The following is a 15881-nucleotide window of genomic DNA, read 5'->3' as shown; positions in this document are numbered from 1 at the left end:
CAATGTGTGTAAAGTTAACAATATAGTTACCCTCGGATTAAATATTGTTGGGTTATCCCTAGTAGCAACAACACATCTACAACCTTAGAAATTATAAAGTCACTCTCCCAGGAAACTAGAGGCATGAACCTACTATCGAGCATAAATACCCCCTCTTGGAGTCACAAGTATCTACTTGTCCAGAGTTTCTACTAGCAACGGAGAGCATGCAAGATCACAAATAACATATGACATGAATATACAATCAATCTCAACATAGTATTCAACGTTCATCGGATCCCAGCAAACCAAACATAGAGGATTACATAAATATGATCTTGATCATGTATGACAACTCACAAGATCCATACATGAAGCACATGGTGGAGAAGACAACCATCTAGCTACTGCTATGGACCCATAGTTCAGGGATGAACTACTAACGCATCACTTCGGAGGCGTGCATGGCGATGTAGATGCCTCCGGCGATGATTTTCCCCTCCGGCAGGGTGCCGGGAAGAGCTTCAGAACCCCCGAGATGGGTTTGGCGATGGCGGCCACGACGAAACTTTTCGTGGATGGAGGCTCAGGTATCTAGGGTTTTCCGAGAAGATGTATAAATAGGCGAAGGATTGAGGTCGGTTGGGCGCCTGGGGGGCCCACACCATGCCTTGGCGCGGGCCATCCCTAGGTCGCGCCTAGGGTTGGTGTGGTCGCCCTGGTGCGCCTCTTCGTCCCCCTCCAGACTTCGTCTTCGCTTCGGTAAAATATTGACTTCGGCTTTTGTTTCGTCCAATTCCGAGAATATGTCATGTACAATTTTTCTGAAATACAAAAACAGCAGAGAACAAAGAACTTGCACTGTGGCATCTTGTTAATAGTTAGTGCCGGAAATCATGTAAAAGTGCAACGAAGTATAAATAAAACACATATGAATTGGTGTAAAACAAGCATGAAACATAGAAAATTATAGATACATTTGAGACGTATCAGTAGCACATCCGTAAATACTCTTGCCTCTAAAGTCAGACGGTATGTTTCCTAGGCTAGTATTAAAAAAATAGGGATATGGATTTGGATGTGGCAAGGGATACTCAGCGGCAGATTTACACGTACCCCCGTGCGCCTCTGGCGACTGGCTTCCCCGCACTCCACGTTGACCGGGCTGAAGCGTCCTTGCCCTCGGGCGGCTCGAACTCGAACCCAGGCAAAAAGGGAGACCCCACCGGCCAGCGTCCCGTGCCGGCCCTATCTCACCCCACCACTCTCACCGCTCCGCCGCATCCTCCTCCTCCTCCTCCTCACCGTCGCTGTCTTTCTAGCCACCGCGCGCCTCCCCTGCTCTTCCCGGAACCCTAGCCCCCTCGCCCCGCCGGGCGCGCGGAGGCAACGGATTCCTGCGCGCTCCCTCGCTCTAGGGTGCCCCCATCCCACCTTCTCGGACCCGGCCGTCGGTCGATCCATCGTCGGCTTACGCCATGTTCGAGGGCCACGTATGTTCTCTATCTCCATCCTCCCATTTCGCTCGATTAGGACCTATACTGCATGATCGAGCGGTGGTGGTTTGTGTTTGGATTCCATCGGGGGGTTAGCGAATCGCTTGTCGCAGCAGAGATCGTTTGGTGGCGATCGCGCTGCTGGTCGTTTGGTACAATTGGTGCGTAGCTATGGGGACTTTCGGCGGGATGGGTTGCATGTGGAGTCCTCGGTGAAAACTCAACGGGACAGCAGTTCTATGAGGTTCTACAGTCAATTCATGTCACGATCCTCACTTCATGCGTGGGTGATTACAAACAAGGGATACTATTCACTAAGGGTATTGAAAAATGACATACCAGCATTTTCAACTACCTTCTAGACATAGAGTTGTCACATTGATGAATGTCCTGCTGATTCTGCACACTTTCCACAGCTATCTGCAGCACACGTTGCATACGGAATGATCAAGTCCTTGTATGATCTAACATTAGATAAAATTGTAACATTCCGAGTGGGAAAATATGCAAAGCAGAACATAAACACAATAGTTTTGTTCACAAAATTTTATTTTAATCACGGATTTCTAAACCATAACTAGTTCCTTATTCACAGAGTTTCATCCTTTGTAATAGCACTTGTGCTCTGAGGCATGAAGGAATTCACATGTTCAATTGCAGGTGCTGTATTTACTTCGCAAATATTTGGGTGAATATGTTGAAGGACTTTCTGTTGAGGCGCTTAGAATAAGTGTCTGGAAAGGTATGCTTATTTCTGACCATGTTCTTTTGTCCCCACCATCATCACATGCTTGCGTTACAAACTGCAATGCTGATGCCAGCTAAGTCAATAGTGTATGAATATTTTTTGACTTCCCGTGTGTTGGAATAACCAGACCAAACTTTTAAACTCAACTACATTCAAGGAGCATTAAAACAACTATTGTGCTTATTGATATATTAAAAGAGCTAGGATACTGTATTATTTTTGTTTGAGAACGGATAATGTATTTTTTTTTTTGACATTGGGTTTAATTATGTTCGAGTAGAAGCACTGGCGGAGCTTCGTTGGGGCCAACCTGGGCCGTGGCCTGCCCAGGTTTTTGGCAAAAAAATATTGACTTCTATGCATCCGCAGCGCAGCCCATGAGCACACATTGGCTAGCCCGCAATGCTTTCTTCCAGGCTGTCTCTCCTACTCTCTTTTCTTTAGATCGACTGTCTCCTACTCTAGTTCGTTAAGTTTCTCTCGATAGACAGAAGCGATGATCATGGAAAGCGCCTCGCCCACTGCTGGTTTTAGCGATTTAGGCATATACAAAATTTACAAACAAGAGAAAATTGGGTAGAATCTGTGGAGCAGGGTGATACAAGAGGCAGCTACTCCGCGCTGCCGCCCACAGCCACGGGACGGCCAGGAGATCGCTACAGCCACAGTACGGCTGCACCTCACGGGGTTGCACCGGCCAGAAGTCCAGTAACCGGCAGGTCTCATACTCATGTACAATTTACATGCTCGGTACTTCTCTTTCTTTTCGTAAATTGTTAGTTAGCAATTTAACAACATGGAATCTCTCGGAATTTATTATTTAATTTTACAAATTGTAACAACAATGGGAAGGGCGTTAAAGAAGTGGTACGTTTGAGAACATTTTTTTTTAGGTTTTGTTGTAAGTTGGCCCGCCCATGGTTATTCTTCAAGCTCCGCCACTGTAGAAGGCGAACAGAATTTGTTCTGGATGGTGCTGTGCAGGTGCAAAATCCTGCTACCGCTTGCATATTAGGAGCGGTCTGATAATGGAAAGATGTCTATTAACTACCTATAATGTTAAAGTATGATGTACATATTCTTACATGGTACTTGTAACCTTTGCAGCTGTGTTAAACTGCGAATGCCTAAATAAGGGCATGTACAATGCCAGGTGCTTAGGGAGGTGCATAGAAAAATAAACAGGTTTTCGCATAAGCACTAGTGCTTATTTATACAAGGCAGATTTTCTAACTAGGCACCTCTCCTATTGAAATAAGCATTGGTGCTTAAGAAAAAGTTCGGTTTATTTTTGTAAGCACCTCTCTAAGCACTCCCATTGTACGTGGCCTAACACCTATTTTGGTTATGCCAATTCTATACGCTGGTCTAGCACATAAGCTTAAGGTGTTCGGTATTTTTTGCTGTGCTCTTAACTCTGGACTTTGGCAGTTATGGAGAAAGCGACTTCTAGTAAAATATATCTGTTACGACTCTAAGGACCAAGGGGAAAGTTGACAATCAGTTAACAAGGAAATAGTATGCCGAACGTGCTTTTGGGAAGCCATTGCAATGCCGAAAATACATCTTAAATCCATTAGATCAGAACAGTTGATAAAATCAAGTGACCAATTTTTCCATTCAGAGAACATCACAGCAAACACAATTTTCTCCGTATATGCCTAGCAGAGCTTGCTTTTGGCATCTTGATGCGGACAGTCCTTAGTAATGTATTTGAGCATTGATTTTCTTTGCCGAGGCGCATGCACCCTGAGCCAGTGTCACCAACCATTGGTAGCTGGTAGGTCCTTTTCTCCTTTCAGTCACTGCAGCTGGCCTTGAGAGATGTTGCATGGTATCCATGGTGACACAGTGAGACCAAACCTCTACAGTTTGGCACAACATAATCTGTAGGGGTGTAATCACCAGTCAGTGACAAGGTTTGGGGCAACTCATTGTACATGATTCATGGTGCATGGTATCATGTATCAACAAATGCACAGATGCATGTAGCTTCCTGCTATGGACACCTGACATATATGTTAGGCTCCATTTGGGAGCTCCATTTTATTAAAACCATAGTATTCCAAAAACGAAGTATTTAAGTGCCTGGCAAAGCAATACTGCAGTTATAGAAAATACTTCAGTTTAGAAAAAAATAGGTCAGGCTAAGGCTTAGTTTGGCAACAAAGTTTCTCTAAAACTGAAGTACTGTAAAACTAAAGTATTTATGTGAATGGACAAAAATACTGCACTTTCATGATACCGTAGTATTTTTCATTTTCGGCAAAAACTACAAGGTGTTTGGCAGGTGTTGTTTTACTGTCCCTTTGATTCACGTTTGACCATCAGACGTCTACACATGGTTATTGCGTCAGTTGCTGAAGCATTCGAACCTTAGTCCTAGCTAGCTACCTGGAACAAGTAATGAATGTTGGAACCTGTGAACATTATATACTTCGGCAAGAAAAATCAAAATAGTGCTTCAAGCAAAAGACTTGAAATACGTTTGTACTTGTAATACAAAATATTGTGAGGTATAGTAAAGGGCATCAGAGGTACCAGATTCCATGCAAGCATGCATAAACTAAGGAACGATTGCATCAGCGGGAACGTTTTCATTGTTCTCCGTTTCAGAAAAAAGTGGTCCGACCCTGTTCATTTAATACTTCAAAAATACTACAGTTTGAAGGATGCTAAAGTATTAATACTGCAATTTTTAGTCATAGCCAAACACATCAAAGTATTTGAAACTGTAGTATTTTTGAAAACTGTGGTATTGCTCAAATACTTAAAAAAAAACTTTGCTACCAAACGCAGCCTAAAGTTTTCAGTACGGCAAAAAAATGCAGTTTTGGAGAATACTTTAGGCCTAGTTTGGCAACAAAGTTTTTCTAAAACTGAAGTATTACAAAACCATAGTATTTGACTGCCTGGCATAGCAATATTTCAGTATTGGAAAAAGAGGTCCGGAGTTGTTCTTCCAATACTTCAAAAATAGCATATTTTCAGAGATAATGAATTATTAATACCAGTCTTTAGTTACAGCCAAACACATCAAAGTATTTTAAACTGTGGTATTTTAAGGAACTGTAGTATTGCTAAAATACTTCAAAAATACTTTGCTACCAACCGTAGTATTCATTGGATCCAAACACCACAAATACCGTAGTATTCATTGGATCCAAACACCACAGATGGGGCCTAAGTATCTTCTAGCTCTGTTATGCTATTGTTTGTGTGCATTGCATGTATTGACTGAAACAATTCTGCCTCAGGTTTACTCTTTGTTGCAAATTTCAGCACATAACTGAGTTGTTGCACTACCACTTTATGTATTGCTTTAGTCACTGCGTGGATTTCTCTGTGAATAGGTGATGTTGTTCTTAAAGACTTGAAACTGAAGGCTGAAGCACTCAATTCTCTTCGGCTTCCTGTAACAGTGAAAGCTGGGTTTGTTGGCACCATAACGTTGAAGGTATTTTTGTTTGTTTTTGTATTGTGAAACCGGTTTATTTTTGGCTAACACATCTAACACATCTAAAATTTTGTAGATACATTTTTTTACATTACATTACACATCTAACACATCTAATATTTCCTTGAGCATTCGTGGCATAGTATTGTTTTTTTACATTATGTTTGGACAAACATTTAAAACTATGACTACGGGTGTCATTTTAATTATTTAGATTGGAAAATTGAAAATCCTATGTATAGCTTTATCTCTAATTGTGCTTGTAGAATCTTATTCTTGGTTTTTATACATATATTACAACAGAAATTAGTGGTCAAAGTTACATCTTGAAGACCATGTCAAGGTCCAAAACGTCAATGTTTTGTGATACGGAGGGGGTAGTTGCTTACTGTTTAGCTACTGCTGTAGTCAGCCTTTGTACTATATAGTTGAAATGTGTTCAGGAACTTTGTATTTCTTCGGCATCAAGGCAGAGGCCGAACGGTGGCGACATGCTTTGAACTTAATGGGTGTGCAAACCGACGTGAGAGTCTTCATGTTCCATGTGCTGTGTGCGTGTGGTCTGATACTCAGATCTTTGATTGCAACAGTTATTGCTCAATTATGGAGCATTTTCTACTGCCCTTGAGTCCTTGACTTTTCTTTTATTATCTCAAATGTGTTAATTGTTGTTCATGCAAAATGTGATTTCTAATAGGTTCCATGGAAGAGCCTGGGTAAAGAACCAGTTATTGTTCTGATCGACCGTCTATTTGTTCTTGCTCATCCTGCTCCCGATGGGCAGACTCTCAAGGTATTAAGATTGTATTGGCCACAACATCTCTACGCATGTAATTTCCACACCGTTCCTTTATCTGAGTACACATTTGTGGTGGTTCTCCTCTCATTAGGAAGAAGACATAGAAAAACTTTTTGAAGCCAAGCTTCAACAGATTGAGGTTTGCTTTACTTTCCTCTTTGCATCAAACTTGCTAGTTCTCTTCTCCCAACACTCAAGACAATGATCTTATCAATTATTCACTTGTACTTATATAAAGTTTAAAGTTAACAAGGTAGTTCAAGATGAGTTCTTACTTTGCTGTCTCTTGTCGTAGAATGTCTGTGCCTTCTTCAGTTTTATGCTCACTAGCCTTTTGTGTGAGGATATACGTTGCTCTTGGTCTCGCAAAAGAAAGTGCTATAATGAGCACTCAGAGCATCTCCAGTTGCGTCCCCCAAAGCTTCCCCCAAACGGCGCTGGATCGAGCGTTTGGGGGACGCCTCCGCTTCGTGCCACGTTTGGGGCGCATCGCTCCCCAACCGCGGCCCCTAAACGCGTACCCCAAACTTGTTTTTACATTAAAATAACTCTTTTTTTGCATTTTCATTTCAATAGAGAGAAGGAACATTACACAAACTAATACGTAGTTTGGAACATGGTTAAAACATTGCAAAATGAGAAAACCTAACTAGTGTTGGCCTCGCAGATTTCGTGTGTTCGCTGCCAAGAAAGAACACTCTCTGGCACTCTAGAAAATCCAGATGGCGCCGAGAGTGCCCGGTTGTTGTATAGAAACCTACACCAGTGGCTTCAATTGGCCGGTGGCCATCTTCGCTGCAAAGAAAGAACACTCGCCATGTTCAATCACCGTCCTCTTCGTCGTCGCTGTGGTAGTGCCGGCGGCAGGACATGTTGCCGAAAACCTTCACGCTCATCTCCTCGCCGCCTTGGTAGCAGAATGTGAGCACGCAGCCGGCTTGGATGTCGTGGGAGAGCGCGAACTTGTCCCAGCCGGTGTGGAGGTACATCTTGCTGCGCCCATCGAAGAGCATGTCCACCGGCCACCGGCCACCGGCTAAAGCCGCAGAGCCTCCCACAGCGACAGCGCGGCCGGCTCGTTGCCGGCGACGAACTTGGCGTGTTAGCCTTGCTAGTTCATAGGTAGTGTGTGGGAAGTAGTCTGTTTGTGTGATGCTGCCAGAAGCTTTTGCATCTTGTATTGCATAGTGGTTTTTATAGGATAAAAGCTAGATACAACATGTAGATTTCTAAAGCCTTCTATAGCTTTCTACTGCTATCCTTTTATAGCTATCTACTACTAGAGAACTACAAGAATACGGTAGAACATACTAGCACCTATAGTACTACTAGAACTTGCTAGTCCTACTAGAAAGTACTAGCTTAAATCTAAAGCAAGGATTACTCTAACAATTTTCCCCCTAATCCTTGCTCTTCATGCTTGACTTGATTTGGACTATTTCGATTCTAGCTCGCAACTCCTGAAACTTTACTCGCCCAAATGATTTTGTTAAAATGTCAGCGAGCTGATCTGAAGTATTGATGAAGCTGGCGTTGATGTTTCCATCTTCCAAGCAGCCTCTGATGAAGTGATACCGAATATCGATATGTTTGCTGCGCTCATGGAAGACTGGATTTTTGGCTAATGCCAGGGCAGACTTGCTGTCCACCATTAGCTCAACTATCTCAGCTTTTCTTCCTTTAAGTTCTCCAAGAAGTCGAGCCATCCAAATTCCTTGAGTTGCTGCAGTTGTGGCTGCGACATACTCTGCCTCGCATGAAGATTGAGCAACCACCCTTTGCTTGAGAGATTGCCAACTCACCAAGCAATTGTCGAGGAAGAATAGAGTGCAGCTCGTGCTCTTCTTGGTGTCAATGTCGCCGGCTAGGTCACTATCACTGTAACCAATCAGCCGTGCCTCCTTTATCTTCCGCCGGTAGTGAAGACCATAGTGGGTCGTGCCAGCTACATAGCGAAGAATTCTCTTCACAGCCATCATGTGCTCCTCCGTGGGTCGTTCCATGAATCGACTGACGAACCCAACAGCTGATGCTAGGTCTGGCCTGGTGTGGACGAGGTAGCGCGCATGCTGCCAACGATCTGTCGGTACTTCGTAGTGTCGACCTCTTTTGTTGTACTTTCACGGCTAAGCTTGAGCTGCTCCTCCATTGGGGTGTGTGCTGGATTGCATCCTTCCATTCCACCCAGCTGCAGGATGCGCGAGGCATAGTGTGCTTGACATAGGCTGATGCCATCGCCATGCTGCTGGACTTCAATTCCGAGATAAAATGACAACAATCCAAGGTCACTCATCTAGAGTTTTGTCTTCATCTCAGCCTTGAAACTCTCAATTGCTCCCTTGGACGAACCTGTGATGATTAGATCATCCACATACTCCAATGAGCAAGATTGCGTCAACCGTGATGCGCCGTGATGCGCCGGTAGATTGCGTGCTCATGCTCGCTCTACTTGAAACCCATTTCTTTGAGCGTGGAGTCGAGCTTCACATTCCATGCCCGCGGAGCCTGCAGCAAGCCATAGAGGGCCTTGCGTAGCCGTAGGACCTTTTCTTCTTCTCTGATGACCACGAAACCCGGTGGCTGCTTCACATAGACCTCCTCCTTCAGTTCTCCAATGAGAAATCCTGATTTTACACATGGACGGGCCACCCCTCATGGGCAGCCAAAGCAAACAACAACCGGATTGATTCCATGCGGGCGACAGGAGCAAAGACTTCATCAAAGTCTATGCCGGCTTGCTGGACGAAGCCGCGAGCAACCAACCGTGCTTTGTGTTTGATTACTTCGCCGGCTTCATTTTTCTTCAACTTATAGACCCATTTGAGGCCTATTGGTCGATGCCCGTGTGGCAGATCAACAAGCTTCCATGTGTTGTTTCTCTCCATTGCTTCAATTTCCTCATACATGGCTGCCTGCCATGCCTTGTTGCGCTCAACTTCTGCAAATGAGCATGGCTCCCCCGTGCTGGCCAAGTGTAGCTCAGAGTCAAGATTGCGCGGCACTGGTTTGTCTCCAATCAGATTTTCGACCTTGCGATAGCGAACTGGTGTGTCACATGCGCATCATCCAGTCGGTCATCATCATCTGCTGGTGGCGTGACGAAAACCGGGATTGATGCGGTTGCAGCACTTGTTGCTGGAGCTAATGGAGGTGTTGGTGGGGCGTTGGTTGAAGCACCTTGAGCCTCACGTCTCGAAGACACAGAACCACGTCAAAGTTGCTGCTGGGGATTTGGCTGCCATCTGTTGCCCAATCCCAACCTCGCTCTTCATCAAAGATAACGTCACGAGCGATGCGAACACGCCTTGTGGCTGGGTCCAGCAGTATGTATGCTGCCTTTACTCCATCCTCATAGCCAATGAAGACAGCGGGAGAGCTGCGGCCATCGAGCTTGCTTAGGTTCCCATGTTCCTTGACATATGCCAAGCACCCAAAGGTGCGAAGGTAGTGGACAGCCGGCTTGCGACCATGCCACGCCTTGTAAGGCATCTTTCCTGTGAGGGCTTTGGTGGGAGCTTGGTTTAGGAGGAAGACAGCAGTGCTGACCGCCTCCCCCCAAAATTCAGCTGGCATACTCCTCTGTTTCAGCAAAGAATGTGCCATTGCCACCACCGTTTGGTTCCGCCTCTCGACGACGCCATTCTGCTGTGGGGCGTATGTAGCAGAGAAGTGGCGCTCGATTTCGTCATCAGCACAGTAGGCTGCAAAATCCGTTGAGGTGAACTCACCGCCGTTGTTCGTGCGGAACACACGCAGTTTGCGTTCGCTTTGAGCTTCTGCTGCTGCCTGAACTCTTTTGATGGCATCTGCATCATTCTTGGCTGCCAGGAGCATCACCCACATGTAGCGAGTGGCGTCATCCACCAACAACAATAAGTAGCGCCGGCTCCAGGTGTCGCCGGCGAAATGGGACCTTAGAGGTCGCCGTGGACAAGCTCAAGTAGCTCCTGTGCATGATACCTTGCTTGCCGAGGGAACGGGTTGCGGCGATGCTTCGTGATGACGCATGTGTCGCGGAACTGCTCCACGTGTTCCAGCCGTGGCAGCCCACGTGCCATGGCGAGGCGTCCTATCTTCTCCAAAGCATCAAAGTTGAGATGCCCAAATCGCTCATGCCAGCGCAATATCATTGGAGGAGATAGAGGCGATTCCGGCCACGTGTGACACGAACAAGGAGTTGTCCTTGCTGATCCCATATGCGAAGCACACATCTCCTGATTAGCACACGCGTCGCTCTCGTCAAGCTAACTCTTCACCAATGCTGATGATCGAGTTCTTCAGGCGTGGGATGTAGTAGACGCTGCTGAGAGCCTTGTGTTCACCATTTCTTCCTGCAAAGATGATGGTGCCCATGCCCTTGATTTCCATGACCGAGCCGTCACCGAATTTGACATGATTGTTCGGTCAATTTCAGCACAGTCGTCCCCATGGCCCGTCATATGACTTGTAGCGCCGGTGTCGAGGTACCAGCCCTCGATTCGCTCGTCGTCGTTGCTCGTCCCAAGGTAAGCTTTTGCCTTCGGCTTGTGAAGAGGGACATGCTCTGGAGCTGTAATGGTGCTATCTTGCACCACAATGGCCGGGGCTGGAGCAACATTCTGCGTAGCTGGAGCTTCACTTTTCTCCACCGGCATGGCTGGAGCGCTTTGCTGCACCACCATGGCAGGGGCAGGAGTGGTGCAGACCTGCGCCATGAGGAGTGCAGGCTCGTCCTCATCTTCCTCTGCTTCGGCCAGGTATGCCCTATTTCTCCGGGCTGCCCTTGGCCCAATGGCCGCGACGGCCACAGTTGCGGCATGTGTCATCTCGCGGAACGTCCCTAGCCGCTGCACGATCATCACTGCCTTCTCCAACCTTCTTAGGGTGACTTCTTTTGGGCTTATGCTTATGCATAAGCCGGCTTCTGTGTTGGTGGGCAGAAACTGTGGTGGCTAGAAGTGGTGGCTAGAAGCAGAAGCTAGTTACGCCTATTCTTTTGGGCTTCTGGAATTATAGCTTATTTGTTATGTTGAGTTGTAAAATGTCTATAAAGCCCCAAGATTTGATATGTGCTTTAAATAAGTGATGATATCATATATATGTTGCTTTTTAGTAGATAATGAGCTAGAATTGAATCAAGAAAATTATGAAAAGTCGGATGATAATAAAATCATGGTGTCATAGCAGAAACTACAATAATAACCACTCAAGCAACCAAACTTTCAGCAATAATTTGTCGTAGGGCACCCATGAGCCATGACGCCATCAGATGAAGAAGAAGCATGTCCACTTGAAAAAGACGCGCTATCCTCGTAGATATATGAGCTTCTCTCCATCCTGTCAAAATGGTCGTCATATAGCTTGCTATCTCGGATGAAGTTGTGCAAACACATGCATGCAGTGACGATCTTTGTTTGTGTCAGAGGGTCGTGGTAATGTGGTATAGAAAGCAGAATGCGCCACTTCAACTTTAGAACGCCAAATGCTCTTTCAATGGCATTTCGTAGAGGCGAATGAAGATGGTTGAATTTCTCTTGCATGTTTTGCGGAGGTGCACCTTGGAAATCTGGAACATGATACCGCTGCTCTTTGAAAGGAGCAAGATAACCGGTTCTGTTTGGGTATCCAGAATCAACAAGATAGTACAAGTAGAAAAAATATCATAAGTAAACTATGATATTTATGAGTAGTAACTACATATGCAAAAGGATTACCATGAGGAGTGTGCGGATAATTGTGGAACCTAGGCCGAGCATATTGCAATTTCTCTTTGTGCGCTTGTTAAAATTTTCAACCAAAATTTTGTAACCAAGTGCATTCAAAACTTGCACGGGGCGATATTGGCATTCACTTCCTCGATGCACACATCAAGAAAAACACGGTGAGCAACAGCATCCCAAGTAGCTTTCACGTGTTTTGCCTTTTCCATCTATATGCATGACAACATCACTCATTATCCACACATTTTTATACCAAATGCTCACATATATCATATACCGGTTGTCATACAGATACATAGCACAAAGTCAAATTACTAGTATAATTTATTTTATACCGGTGGCAAGCAGAACATCAATGACTAGCAGAATCATACAAGGAACAAATTGACTAGCACAGCGGGCATTAGTAGAATCATACTAGCAGAAGATCAATGACTAGCACAATGTCAAATTAACAAGAACAAACGTTGGAAGGAGCTAGTACAGGTGGCTGTGAGGACGACATCGATGGACGAGGCACACGAGGTCGTTGGGGCGAGCTCGAGCTGGATGAGATCGAGGTCGGCGTCGGTGGGGAAGATCACCGCTGGAGGAGGAACGCGTCGACGGTCGGCCGGCGGGAGCGGAGCAGAGAGATCGTCGGCGCGGATGCAGGCGGGCACCGTCCTTGCTGCAGATGGAGAAGCGGCCGTTGCGGGGCGAGAAAAGGAGGGATGCGGCGGGGGGCGGCGGCGCTGCTGCCCTGCCGGAGCTGCGGTGACGACGGCGGGGTCAGCGGTCAGGGAGCGGCGGCGAGGGCGGAACCCTAGGTCGGGGTCAAACAAATCGCCATAGGAGGTGGGGGTTCGAGTGATGCGGGAGGTGGGGGTTGGAGCGATGCGGGGGCTGCGCGTTGGTCTCGTTGATTCGGGCTGGAGAAGCTCGGGAAACTCCTAGAAACTGGTCTCGACCAGTTTCTCGCTACGTACAGAAAATGGGCTTCACGGTGGGAGGAAGCTGTGCAGAAATTGGGCTGATCTTTTGGGCTTCAGCGGTTTGCCACCTAGAAGCTGCTCTATAAGCCCAAAAGAAGTCACCCTTAAGTGGTGGCCGTCGTCGTCGCTGTCCGCTGCCGCGTGCAGGCCTGGAGGAGCTGCCTCCTCGGCGCCCCTTCACCCCTTCATCCTCTCTTGCCATTGCTCCTCGGTGAGTAGGAGCTTGCCCTGCTCACGCGCCGGCTCAGGCGACTTGAGACGATCCTCAGCTGCCTTCAGCCGGCCGGTGACTTCCTCCAATGGCATATCAGAAGTGTCAAAGGAGGGGCTCGATTGCAAGGGCTATCTGCGACAACCTTGGCGGCACAACCCGCAAAAACTTCTCGATGACTTGAGTTTCGTCGATAGGTGCTCCGAGCGTGGCGAGGTTCGTAAGGCGTAGCGCGAAATCATCAACAGACTCCCTCGTGGAATGAGATCATCTCAAATTCCTTCTTTAGCTGCTGCACCTTGCCCGCACACGATCTGAACCGATGCGCATGGCTCGAATCTTCCTGGTAGTCATCGGCGCCGAGCTCAATTGCATCCTAGATGCCCTGAGCCTGCAGCTTCACCTTCATGAGGAGGCTCCATTCGGTGTAGTTCGTCCGCGTTAGCATCGGGTAACTGCCACCGCCGACGTCCTTCACGACTCGCTCGACCACAACCTCGCGCCTTCGGCATCACAGTGGCGCGGTCGTCTCGGTGGTGGTGAAGGGGAACGGTGCCGCGGCTGGCGAGGTGGACTGCCAGCAACACCTCCAACTGGATCCTATCTTCATGAAACGCTCTAATACCAACTGTTAGCCTTGCTAGTTCACATTGCTAGTTCACATGTAGGGTGTGGGTGGTATTTATAGGATACAAGCTAGATACAACATGTAGATTTCTAAAGCCTTCTAGAGCTTTCTACTGCTATCCTTTTATAGCTATCTACTACTAGAGTTATCCAGAGTGTTACTACAAGAATAATTTAGAATTTAGTAGCACCTATAGTACAACTAGAACTTGCTAGTCCTACTAGAAAGTACTAGCTTAAATCTAAAGCAAGGATTACTTTAACACGGTGAACTTGTTCGACAGCCTCTTGATGCCGAGTGGGTCGCCATTGAGGACGACGATGAACTCGAACTCCCACTCCCTGTCGGAAGATGACAGCGACCTTGGCGATGGCGTTGCTGCTCCAGCACGGCCACCACGGCCTCAACCTCGACCTCGACCTCGACCAGCCATGGAATGGCCCTCGACTTCTAAGATGGTGGTGGCTAGGGTTGGGGATTGAGGCGCTAGGGTTTGTGTGAGGGACGATGCGCGAGCACCCCTTTTTATACGCCAGAGGGAGGCGAGGGAGCGGTGGCGTGCATTAACGCCGGCACGGAGAGCTAGGCGCGACGAGACGTGTTGCTGCGCCTCTGTGGTAACTGCACCGTCTCTGCGCGCCAATAACTTCCGTCGCGAGATAGGCAACGGTTGCGCTTCGTTCGTGTTCGTGTGTCAATGGCGCGTCAGGCCCGCCACTCCCCGCCTCGCTTCACGCTTTGTCCAGCGCCCCGAGGCCATCCCCGCTCCACAGGGGACGCTCCGGGCGCGCCGGACAGCGTATTGGGCCGCGCCGGGCGAAAAGGGCCTTTGGAGCGCGGCGCTCCCCAAAAAGCTTTGGGGGACTCTTTGGGGGACGCGAGTGGAGATGCTCTCACCCTCCCCTCGTGGCCTCGTGGCTCTGGGCTGAGCTGCTGGTGTACTGCCTGCTGCTGTACGTAGCTGCAGCTGAGCCTCTGCTGTTAAGCCTGCTGCACGCCACCCCTGCTTTTCATGACCCCTGCTGCTGGCATAGCTGCAACTGAGTCCCGTGCAGCTCATGGCCCCTACTGCTGCCTCCATCGATGGCTACCGTGCTTGACACCCCGGCTGCCCTCCTTTGTCCTCGAGGTGGCTGCTCCCGTTGGTCACCGGTCACCGCGGGAACCTTGTGCTGGACGAAGCCAAGCCTGCCCTTGAGCTGGCTGCTCCGTTGGTCCCCACGGTGACCTTGTGCTGGACGAAGCCAAGCCCGCCCTCGAGCTGGCTGCTCCATTGGTCCCCGCGGCGGCCTTGTGTTGGACGACGGTGAGCCTGCCCTCGAGTTGGCTGCTCCCATTGGTCCTGGCGGCGACCTTGTGCTGGACGAAGCCGAGCCTGCCCTCGAGCTGGTTGCTCCCGTTGGTCCCTGCAGAAACCTTGTGCTGGACGAAGCCGAGCCTGCTGCCTTACCTGACGGAACCACCTCAGCTGGCTGCTTCCTTGTCTTGGCAACATCTGTGCTTACAGAGGACTCAGCTGCTGCAGCACATCATGATACTCCCAAGGCTGCAGCACGTCCTGCTACTCCCTAGTCAGCAGCCCCTTTGTGCCGCTTCACAAGCCTGCCCCACTTGTACGCCTGGCTGGCAACCTCCTTTGTACGCCTTGCCCCACTTTGCCCTCGGCTGAGCCTGTCATCTTACCGGATACCGATGATGGCGTTTGGGAGGACACCCTCGCTGTCTCCTATGCAGAGTTGGAGACCTACCGGATGGACCTGGCTGCATGATGGTGCTCAGGTTAAGGCCATTGTTGTTACCAGCATGTATGCTGATCTTTTGATGGACATCATGTCCCTTGCCACATCTCAGCTGACGTGGGCTCATCTTTGGCAACAGTACGAGCCTCGC

The 15881-nt window shown here is 48.1% G+C and overlaps 1 protein-coding gene across 1 annotated transcript in view; it reads left to right on the top strand.

Annotated features, from left to right (window-relative positions):
• Positions 1-1356: 1356 nt before the first annotated feature.
• The window catches only part of LOC124692276, a 59782-nt gene continuing 45257 nt past the window's right edge, over positions 1357-15881 (top strand). Inside the window, exons 1-5 of the mRNA XM_047225615.1 lie at positions 1357-1472; positions 2136-2217; positions 5577-5680; positions 6378-6473; positions 6571-6618. Coding sequence (XP_047081571.1) covers positions 1458-1472; positions 2136-2217; positions 5577-5680; positions 6378-6473; positions 6571-6618 — 345 coding nt within the window. The 5' untranslated portion in view covers positions 1357-1457. The remainder of the gene's footprint in view (positions 1473-2135; positions 2218-5576; positions 5681-6377; positions 6474-6570; positions 6619-15881) is intronic.

The sequence above is a fragment of the Lolium rigidum genome, chromosome 2, assembly GCF_022539505.1.
Source record: "Lolium rigidum isolate FL_2022 chromosome 2, APGP_CSIRO_Lrig_0.1, whole genome shotgun sequence".
In the NCBI taxonomy this organism is placed as follows: Eukaryota; Viridiplantae; Streptophyta; class Magnoliopsida; order Poales; family Poaceae; genus Lolium; species Lolium rigidum.
Note: the sequence above shows the minus strand (reverse complement) of the source record. Positions and strands in the feature narration are given on the sequence as shown.